Source organism: Octopus sinensis, linkage group LG3 (assembly GCF_006345805.1).
Source record: "Octopus sinensis linkage group LG3, ASM634580v1, whole genome shotgun sequence".
NCBI classification, from domain to species: domain Eukaryota; kingdom Metazoa; phylum Mollusca; class Cephalopoda; order Octopoda; family Octopodidae; genus Octopus; species Octopus sinensis.
Genome location: NC_042999.1, coordinates 12861691 through 12873835, shown reverse-complemented (window position 1 = coordinate 12873835; position 12145 = coordinate 12861691). Strand labels below are relative to the sequence as shown.

Below are 12145 nucleotides of genomic sequence, written 5' to 3'. Positions count from 1 at the left end.
TTAATTTGCAAATATAATCTTTTTTAAATGCTTGGGAAAATTCGGAACTGTAGAAAATAAATTTGGTAAATACAACAAATTTGGCAGCTTCACAACACTTGTTCATTCTTCAAAACAATTACTTGACACTTTGCCAATAAAGGTGCTGCCAGTGATCTACTTTCTTTGGCTAAAACTGCAATGACTCTCACTGATCATATCTTCCATCAGTTTAAGTTCCCTTTATTAATCAGGCTTCTTTTGGCTGACATCCACATGAGTAACCGTCCATTATCGAAGCCAGACACATGTTTTACTTGAGAGAAGATGGACCAAGGTTGCAGACGTTTAGGGAAGCTGCTGCCTCTGTTGACATCAGAAGGTTTCTCTCGCTCTCTCTCATAGATTATATAATTATATAATTGTGTGTTTGTGTGTGAGAAAGAGGGATTGTTGAATGGCAATTAAATCTAGCTGGCCTCTAGTGAAACGAAATCTATTTTGTTAGATGTGCAATGTGAACTATGCGGAGATAGGTTGAGCATCAACATTGTTCAGTAAATGTGAATACATAGGATAACTTGTATGATGGGTTTGGACTATGAACGTGTAATTGAAAATAATGAAGCTGTTGGGTGGAAAAAACTGCCATTAATTTCTATCAAAATGGATTTTTGAAATATATAGTGTTAAATGGAATTAAACTTGGCAGAAGTTATTTCAAATGCATCTGAAAAGTTTCGGCCTCATCAATTAAATGGTTTAGGATTAAGATCCAAGTAAAAATTCAGGAAATCTTTTGTAATTAAACTATGGTGGGGGTAAAAAATGTGGCTAAAGTATATATTATTATCACAGAGATTTATTTGCATAGCAAGTGACCTGATCTGAGAGCGTATGCTGGAACGAAAACAATTGCAGCGTGGAAGGTGTTTGTAAGCCATTTAAAAACACACAAAAACTGTTAGATTCACTTAAACATTTAAATTTAATCTGTCGAAATATTTTCGTCACTTTCAGACCGTGACATGTTCACTGACAAAATTCCATGCTGCATCTGAGAAAGTAACAGTTCATGATATATATGTACGTGTGTGTGTGTGTGTATGTGTACGTATGTATGTATGTACATACGTACGTACGTATGTATGTACGTGTGTGTACATGTATGTGCGTATGCATACGCATGTATGTATGTGTATGTGAGTATTTACGTAAGTGTGTAGACGTGTCTGTGTACATGTGTCTGTTCAAGTTGTATACATGACTGTTACTTTGTTGAAGGTTGTATACACACGTATATGTGTATATATTATATATATATATATATATATATATATATATATATATATATATATATTTATATTATTATACAAACGTATATGTGTTATATATATATATATATATATAATATTTATATATTATATACACACGTATATGTGTATATATATATATATATATTTATATATTATATACACAGTATATGTGTATATATATATATATATATTTATATATTTATATACACACGTATATGTGTATATATATATTTATATATTATATACACACGTATATGTGTATATATATATATATATATATATTTATATATTATATACACACGTATATGTGTATATATATATATATTTATATATTATATACACACGTATATGTGTATATTATATATATATATATATATTATATATATTTATATATATATACACACGTATATGTGTATATATATATATATATATTTATATATTATATACACACGTATATGTGTATATATATATATATATATTTATATATTATATACACGTATATGTGTGTGTATATATAATATATATATATATATTATATATTATATACACACGTATATGTGTATATATATATATATATATATTTTTTATATATTTCTTTACTACCCACAAGGGGCTAAACATAGAGGGGACAAACAAGGACAGATAAAGGGATTAAGTCGATTAAATCGACCCAGTGCAAAACTGGTACTTTATTTATCGACCCCAAGAGGATGAAAGGCAAAGTCAACCTCGGCGGAATTTGAACTCAGAACGTAACTGCAGACGAAAAACGGCTACGCATTTCGCCCGGCGTGCTAACGATTCTGCCAGCTCACCGCCTTTCACATACATATATATAGGCACATGTGTGTGTGCGTGCGTCTGTCCCTCTCACCATCGTCTAACGGTGAATGGATACAACGTCTTAGATACATACATGCAAATATAGCCTAATTTATACATATATACAAATACACACAATCATATGGACACGTACACACACTCGCAAATAGATGTATAATCTTAAAGTATACACACATACACGCTTATCCATCTATACATGTCACTATTTTCGCGGATAACGGTTAAAATTCAAATTTGCTTTTTTTTTTACACACATATACAATACATACATATATCTACTACTCATACATGCATGCATGTACATACTCACATACACAATACATACACACATACATCTACACCTACGTACATACATATCCATTCACCGTTAGACGGTGGTGAGAGGGACAAACACACACACACATGTGTGTGTGTGTGTGTGTGTGTATACAACCTTCAACAAAGTCATGTATATAACTTGAACAGACACATATCAGTACATAAACATACGTTCACATGTACATACACACAGACACGTCTATACACTTACCTAAATACTCACGTACATACATAAGTATAGACATGCATACGCACATATACACACACACACACACACACACACACACACACACACCACACACACACACACACACACATATATCATGGAACTGAGGAAATGTCTTTGAAAATACTTGATGGCTTTATTTGGATACATCAGTTATTTTTCAATACTGTTTTCATATTCGATGTCTTTTCACAGACACACACGTGTACATATGTACACGTTTACATACTTGTGTGTGTATTATATAATACACACACATATTTATCTATCATATATTTGTGAAAAGCAGTTGTGCAAGCAACGGTGTTAGTAAATGTGATCAGATCGACATGAACATTTGCACACCTCTGTTCAAAGTGTTGGGGAGTTTGCATGGCAACTTTCAATTTGCTCAATTCAAAGGCGTGACCTCTAGGGCAAAATTCCTCATCTTCAAAATGTGACCCGAGTAGACCTGAATGAAATCTGGTTATAATACTAGTATATACATATATATAGTGCTCTGGGATCCTTCATCAATGATGTTTCTAGGGTCTTTCAACATCAGACCACCTCACTCAGTTGACTCAGCTGGGGTTGATCTTACATCCCAGGAGCAACAAGACACCATTCTACCCTCTTTATCCAAAGCCACCTAGTGACCTTCTGTCCAGCTTCAGAGATGGAATTTATGACCTTCTTCCTTGTTGCACCAGTAATTCCATGCCTGGTCAGATCCTTGCAGAATGAATACTCAACAAAATCCCAGCTGACAACTTTAATTGCTTTGAAATTTCCCCCCTCCCAGTGGGAATGGCTTTGACCCCAGTGCTCAATGTAGTTCATCAAGCCCAAGAGGATGAAAGGCAAAGTGGATCATGATGGAATTTGAACAGAAGAACATAGACAAAGGAAGCGCTACTCTGCATTCTGTTTGGTATGCTAGCGGTTAATGCCAGCTGCTTTCTTTATATCAATAGTTGTAATGAACTTGTTGTACACCTCCCAAAATATGGATGCACTGCTTTTCCATTGCTATTCATGTTGGTCAAATCAGTGAGTGAGGAGACACATTGCAGTCGCAGGATCTACAAAAAATTGCAGTTAAATATCCCTTGATTTACACTATATCAGCCTCAGACAAAAGGAAGGCACCTGAGATATTGGAATTCTAGAGGAATAAAAGACTGGGTTAATATAGCTGGGCTAAGTTCCATTATAAGTTTCTCTGACCAGGGCTGATCAAGGACTCAATAACAACTAGTCAGTGATTCCTTTACCATCTTCAGTATTACTACTGTTGTGTCACACAGCTGAAATTATTGAAGTATGATATAGCCAGCTTTCAGCTTAAGTTCTAAGCACAAAGCAGAATCATTGCAATAACAGTATTTTTCTTCTTTTTCTTTTCTTTTTTTTTTGTATCCAATAAACCTCTGGAGTTTATTGATTATATGTCTGAGATTCAAGATTGGAAATGAAGAAGGAAAATTATAAAATTTCCAAACAAGACATATGTAAGCAATATTTCACAGATCAATAATCAAATATACAGTATCAATGGTTTGTATGGTTTTCTGATGTTTGTTTGCTTTTACATTTCAATTTCAGGTTTCATTTCATTTACTGTATTTACTACTGTATAAGATGCATTTGCATATCTCGCTCTCAGGTGGCACCCCTAATTTAGTAAAAAATCTTGCTTCAAAATTCTTTTCTTTTATAGTTTTAGCTTTGGTCCAAGTATGTCACACACCAATTTTTTCAATTAAAATCAAATATAATGCAACTTGTACACCATTAATTACAGTAATTTTAGAAATCATAATGTGTAAAACTTTACACATTATCATAAAATCTCAGATTCTCTTTCTCACTGTTTTCTTTTTCTTTTCTTTTTTCTAATTTGTTAACAGAAATGTATGCAAGAAGCTCATTCGATAATCATTCGAAATCCCAAGCTCTCGGATATGTCAAAGTCTGCAATGGCACAAAGAAACTGGCAATTTGTGGAAACTTTATTGAAAGAATGTCGAACTAAGGTTTGTATTTTCAGTATTTTAGATCTGTTTTCCCAGCTCGCTTGGGTTGAGTGGGTTAATATGGTCTGAGTGAATTTTTATTCAGTTTCTGCCCTTCTTAACAGGAAGACGACCGCACTAGTTGTCTTATTTGTCATAGTTTCTACCTGTCCTTCCTAACACCAACCATTCTACAGAGTGTATCAAATGCATTTCATTGTTGCCCCAGCACTACAAAGGTTGTCATCTTTTCAACAAGACTAAAAGCGTCTTCTCAATCACCACCACCAGCACCATCCATAATCACAACGACCAACAGCATCACCCTTCGGTCACCTCTTACAATACCTGGGAACACAGATATACAGTAAGCTGGAAATGTTTTTCAAATAGTTTAACATTTATTTCTTAATAAGCTGTTGACCCAAGATGGTTTTATTTTGGAGATGAACATTAAAAAAATTGGTAATGATACGTCAGTTGTCTGATTTTAATAACATATCAACAGGATCAGAATCACTTAGCAGTTATAGTCTTGCCTTACACTTACTTTGAAGTGAAGTCTAAGAGACCCTTGTTGTTCATTTATTTATTTATTTAGGTCAAAGTAATTTGTGGAAGGAGTGCAGACAGTCAAATTGAAAGGTTATCATATAAGTGTTTGAGAAGTTGATTGTTCAGATCTCATTCACAGGCACTGCTTTGTATCTGGGGTTTAAAACAATTTGTTATCAAATGGTAGAGGCAGGCCACCTATCTGAAATATAATGGTGGGGTGGCGTTGGCAAGATAGGAACAACATGATGTCATCTATAACAACAACAGTGTCCAACTGACAAATGGTTTGTTTGCTTTCTGTACCGAGTCCAGATCCTTGTGTAATGGGCTCAAAGAGAGGATTTGGTGCTTCCCAACGAGCACATGGTTTCAGGTTCAGTCTCACTGCATGGCAACATTGGGCAAATGTTTTCCACTATAGTCTTGTGAATGGATTTGGTAGATAGAAACTGAAAGGAGCCTCTAAAGTGTGTGTGTGTCTCTGCCCTTGTACTAGCCTCAGGTAATGTTTGAGTAAGTGTTACTGTCACGCAAGCAGTGTCATTTGTTTCCAGTCTTCCATGGAAACATATCCAACCAAGGATAAATATCAACATGCTTGGAAACAAGTGAAGATTGGTGACAGGGAGAGCACCTGGCCATACAAAATCTTCCTCAGTGTATTCCATCTGATCCATGCCAGCATGGGAAAGTGAAATTTAAAGTGATGCTGATAATGATCTCATCTATAATCCAAATGTTTCTCATCAATGCATCGTATAGATTCTTCTAATCACAAAACATTGACTAATTGACTCGATTATCTGCTGATGTGTAAATCAACGAAGAACAGAAAGAAGTTGTTGAAGTAATAATCCTTGTTACTATGGTGATCTGGGCTGCACAGGTGGGAGTTTCTCTTAAATCATTATAATTATTGTTGTAGGTGAAGCAGATATGTTATTGTAGTAGTGGACAATATCTAGGATGAAAGGATTAGTCGAATAATTAGTTGTAAATAATAATTGTATAGGTGAGATGAAAATATGAAACTGTGGACAGAGATTATGTTTAGGACTTAGTGTTACCATTTTTGCCCTGTGTGCTATATATCAAATCAAAATCGAAATCGATGAACATCAATGGAATTTGTAGTTTGTGGTACCAGTGCCGGTGGCACATAAGAGAACCATCCGAACATGGCCGTAGCCAGCACCGCATCGACTGGACTCCGTGCTGGTGGCACGTAACAAACACCATCCGATCGTGGCCATGCCAGCCTCGCCTGGCCTCCGTGCCAGTGGCATGTAAAAAGCACCATCCGAGCGTAGCCGTTCGCCAGCCTTGTCTGGCACCTGTGTCAGTGGCACATAAAAAGCACTCACTACACTCACGGAGTGGTTGGCGTTAGGAAGGGCATCCAGCTGTAGAAACACCGCCAGATCTGACTGGCCTGGTGCAGCCTTCGGGCTTCCCAGACCCCAGTTGAACCGTCCAACCCATGCTAGCATGGAAAGCAGATGTTAAACGATGATGATGATAGTTAATCCAAACATGAAAACACAAAGAGAAAACACAACAATGTGAGGACGTGGAACAAGTATAGTATTATTGGACGCTCAGGAAAGAAGGAGGGTTTAACGTTTCGAGCGGAGCTCTTCGTCAGAAACATAGGAAAAGGAAAGATCCGAAGACAGAGGAAAAAAAAATCCCCAACAGTACACACGCGGTCACATTTTGAATGACCGGAAGGGAATGGGTGAAGAAAAAGTTCTTTCAAAGGCAGGAGAGTGCAAAAGGAGATATGTGTGTGTAAGTGTGGATATGTACATGCGCGCAGGTCTGCGTGTGTGTGTGTATGTGTGCAATGATAACACGTGTGTGTGTGGTTGTGGCTGTTAATCTATGTGTGTGGTAGGGCTTAGTATTGTTTAAGGTCAAGGAAGAATGAATTAGGAGTGGCTCTTGTGTCTACCTACCCATGTGCGTAGAAGAATGGTCAATGGAAGGTACTGGTAGTTTGAAGTATGTGTGCGTGTATGTATATGTATTGTGTGTATGTTTTTGTATGTATGTGTATGCGTAGAGTTTGTGTGTGGCAAATAAGTGTACTTTAGTTTGTGTATGTGTGCTTGTATGTGCGTATGTGTATATACATGTATGTATAATTGTGTGTATGGGATGTATATGTGGATTCATTTGTGTGTGTATGTGCGTGCATGTGTATATATGTGTGTGAACGTGGAGATGTCAGGTTGCGTGCATGTGTGTGAACGTGGAGATGTGTGTCAGGTTGTGTGCATTTTGTTGTGTATGCGCGTGTGCTTGACTATGTGCATGTATGTGGTTGTGTGTACGTTTATATGTGTGTGTGTGTGTGTCTAAAGGTAGGTGTGTCTGTGTGTGTGGGGTTGGGTGGGATAGGTTTCTGTGCATTCCTCTGTGTGTGTGTACGTTTGTGTACGTGTGTGTGTGTACGTGCATATGTGTGTGTGCGCATGGGTGTGTGTGGGTGGGTGTATATGTGTATGTTTGTGTGTGTGTATATGTGCATGTATGTATGTTGTATGTGTGGTGTGTGGGAGGTATGTGTGTGTTCATGGATACGTGAGTGTGTGTGTGTGTTCGTGTATAAAAACAATAATTTATAAAACCATAAATTATAAACAATAAAAAAACAAAAAATTATAACAATAAAATTATAAAAACAATAAAATATAAGGAAGTTGATCCAATATAAAAGACATAATTGCACGTAAGGAATGAAAAATGAAAAAAGGGAGAGAAAAAGAGAAGAGAAGAGAAGAAAGAAGAAATAAAGTTGCTTGTTGCGGGAGGTGTAGAGGCAGTCACTAAGAAGAGGGGGCTGTGTTAAGTCCGTGCGGGATATTAGTCTGTGAATTGAATATATATAGGGCTGTTCCAGATGAAGTCTGGATTGTGGCAATCCATTGTGTAGAGCCTAGACCAAACACAGATGTTAGAGGGGGAATGGTTGGTTAAGCATCCCGCAGAGGTTGCATTTTATACAGTAAATAACCCTTACTAGCACTGCAAATATAAACTGAATATATCATAGTTTTGAAGTAAAAATCTGTCCCACTCACCTGTCTAAAGATTTTAATGTTAAAGGTAACAAATTTCATTGAAATTTATTGTTTTATATAAGAATATATTTATATATTCTTACTACTATCGTCAGCAGTAGCAGCGACATTTTATCGTGTGTCTGAAAATTTATTTGGTTTCTTGTTGACCACTTCTTCCCCTCTGTCCATGTTTATGCCTCTCATGACTAATGAGGTCGATTCTTGCATGGAAGTGTCTGTTGCAAAGTTCACTCGGGATCCATGGTCGAGGCTTCGGTTGTTGCAGCCTCCATGTGAGAGTAAGAAAGCAAATAGCCAGCCAATGTATTCTGTCAGGCTTGGCCAACTCAAATTACATTTGCAGGCCACTTTAATCACAGAAAGTTTTTTGATGGCCGCTTGTATACTTTATGCACTAATAGCCAAATAATCAAATTACAGAATCAAGAATTATTCATACTTTCCATTTGTTTAAAATCATAAAATTGCAAGCTATGGCTTTATTGCCTCTCATAAACCTTAAGTTATCCTAGCGAAAACAGTAGTATCTTTCTTTTTTATTTTTCATTACAATCTTTAATTTTTGATAAAAAATTTTTAAACGTTTATTTAAATAAACCCATTTCAAGAAAGTATCAAGCGATCCACAAGATAAACGTGTGTGGGCCGCATGCGGCCTGCGGGCCTCAGGTTGGTCAGCCCTGTATTATGTTGTCACTTGTGTGGTTAGTGGAAGTGAGAGGTGAAGAGAAAGAGAAGAATATTAAAGGCATGAAGAGGAGAGTTACATGGTTAAAAAGTTTGTTGAAGTGGTAGAGAGAAAGAGAGGAAGATAAAGTGCTTTGTAGCACGGAATTTCAAAATCATATAATATATTATTCTAACTGAAAGTGAAATAAATTAACAAAATAAAAATATAAATCATCCTTTCTTTCTCAAATAGCTTCTCTTAATCTTTTTCATTCTCTGGAATGTCCACAGGTCCTACTTGTGTGTATATATATATATATATATACACATATTTAATGTCCAAATTCCATGCTGACATGGGTTGGATGGCCTGACAGGAGCTAGGCAAGTCAGAGAGCTGTACTAGGTTCCATTATATGCTTCTGGATGGTTTCTATGACTGGATGCCCCTCCTAATGCCAATCCCTTTACAGTGTGTGCTGGGTGCTTTTTACATGGCACCAACACCTGCAGGGTTGCCAAGTAATTTGCGTGGCAAAAAGTGGAACTGAGGGAGATGGTTTTGTACCAGCTGAGAGGTTATAGTATAGTAGAGGGATGGTAATGGGTGTCACTTGGCTACGTCAGTAGGAAAAAGGAGAAATAATAGGAAATTTAGAGAAAAATATGATGATGTGGCAGTGTGTGGGGGGTCATAAGTGGTAAAGGGGGATGAAGGAGAATGTTCCATAAGACTGTGGAAGGAGATGTTTAGAGATGAGGAAGAGGTGTCTATACAGGCACACACTCACACATATAAATGATGAGCTTCTTTAGTTTGTCTACGAAATCCATTGACAATGATTTGGTCAGCCAAGGCTATAGCAGAAGACACTCGAGAGCTACACAGTGGTTGAGAAACCAGCTTCTTGACCATGCAGCCACTTCTGCCTCTATAATGAGTTTAAATTTGTCTTTTCTAGTATATAGTCATAAACAGCTATGATTGAAAGATATCCTTCTTTGAATTATTTTCATCTTTTGAGGTATTTTACATTTGTTTTGATTTCTGTAGCCCTCATTTTCCCATTTAAAGAAAAAATTTCTTTCTCTCATCAGACAAAACGAATGTTGGTTGAAAAAATGGGTCAAGAAGCAGTAGAACTGGGTCATGGAGAAGTAAACATCACAGGAGTGGAAGAAAATACTCTTATTGCTAGTCTCTGTGACCTTCTGGAGAGAATCTGGAGTCATGGATTATTGACAAAGAAGGTAAGTGAACCAAAGTTTGGAATTAGCCATACAATACTCTTCCTTTAACACACACACACACACACACACACACATAGGCAATTATACAGATATACAAGTTAAATATAAAACAGCTTGGGTTTGGTATGTATATATATACATATATATAGTATAGTATATTATATATATATATATATATATATATATAATGTATTATTATATATATATATGTATGTATATATATATATATATGTATGTATATATATATATATATATAGTATGTATATATATAATATATATGTATGTATATATATATATATTGTAATTATATATATATAATATATGTATGTATATTTTATATATGTATGTATGATATATATAAATATGTAGTATGTATATATATATATGTATGTATATATATATATATATGTATGTATATATATATTATATAATGTATGTATATATAATATATATGTATGTATGTATATATATGGATGTATGTATATATATATATATATGTATGTATGTTATATATATGTATGTTGTATATATATATATATATGTATGTATGTATATATAATATATGTATGTATGTATTATATATATGTATGTATGTATGTATATATATATATGTATGTATGTTATATATATATATATATGTATTATGTATATATATATATGTATTTATGTATGTATATATATATATATGTATGTGTTATATATATATGTATGTATGTATATATATAATGTATGTATGTATATATATATATATATGTATGTATGTATATATATATATGTATGTATGTATAATATATATATATATTTATTATATATGTATATATATATGTATGTATATATATATATATATATGTATGTATGTAATATATTATGTATGTATTATATATAGTATATGTATGTTATGTATTATTATATATATGTATGTATATTATATATATGTATGTATATATATATATATATGTATGTATATATATATATATATGTATGTATATATATATATATATGTATGATATATATATATCTATGGTATATATATATATGTATGATATTATATATATGATAATAGAATATATATATGTAATAGTATATATATATAAGAATATTATATATATAAGAATATTTTCGCTGAGAAGAATATTTTCGCTTTTGATGTAGTATTTGCAACTAGAACATACTCGCGAATACACGTGTTAAAACGCACGTGTGTTACTTCCCGAAATCGAAGTGATTTTATTCTTCGTCTGTGAATCAACAAGACACAGTATTTTTGAGAAGGATATTTTCGTTTTGATGTATATCTGCGTGTTCTTGAAAAAAGCCTCTGAAAAATTTGCTGCTTAATACCAAATCGCTTAGGAAAATATAGAAAGTATCGTGAAACTGTTGCATGTGCTAAATCGAAACTCAAACCCCTTTTGTTTACAAAGTGCGCTTGGGGAGGAATATAAAAGGTCTGTCTTGTCTATCTATCTTCCTTTCTTATAAAAAGGAATCACGTAAGTACTCTCTGTCAGCGGTAAGGTAAGATATATTTATCTTGTTATCATTAGTGTTCTTTCAAACAGAAAATAATTAAAAAACAAAAAAGATATAAAAATATAAAAATACGCGGTATTCTATCTTTATAATCTTTATAATTTCGTGCCTGCCACGCACTCTCTTTCTCTTTTTACATTTCTATTTCTATCTCTCTCATACATTTTTATTATTTGTTATCATTAGTGTTCTTTCAAACAGAAAATAATAATTAAAAAGATATAAAATACGCGCTATTCTATCTTTATAATCTCTCCTCTCTTTCTTACATTTCTATTTCTATCTCTCTCATACTGTTTATACCTTATCTGTCTCCCCATCCACCAGACCCTCTATTTCCGCTCTCACTCTCCCCTCCTCCCT

At 34.2% G+C, this 12145-nt stretch overlaps 1 protein-coding gene across 8 annotated transcripts in view; it reads left to right on the top strand.

Annotated features, from left to right (window-relative positions):
- Positions 1-12145, top strand: part of LOC115209688 (DENN domain-containing protein 5B) — a 224355-nt gene that overhangs the window by 146911 nt on the left and 65299 nt on the right. For all 8 annotated transcript variants that reach the window (XM_029778171.2, XM_036500860.1, XM_036500859.1 and 5 more), the window contains 2 exons: positions 4578-4703; positions 10097-10249. In XM_029778171.2, the coding sequence (XP_029634031.1) occupies positions 4578-4703; positions 10097-10249 (279 nt within the window). The remainder of the gene's footprint in view (positions 1-4577; positions 4704-10096; positions 10250-12145) is intronic.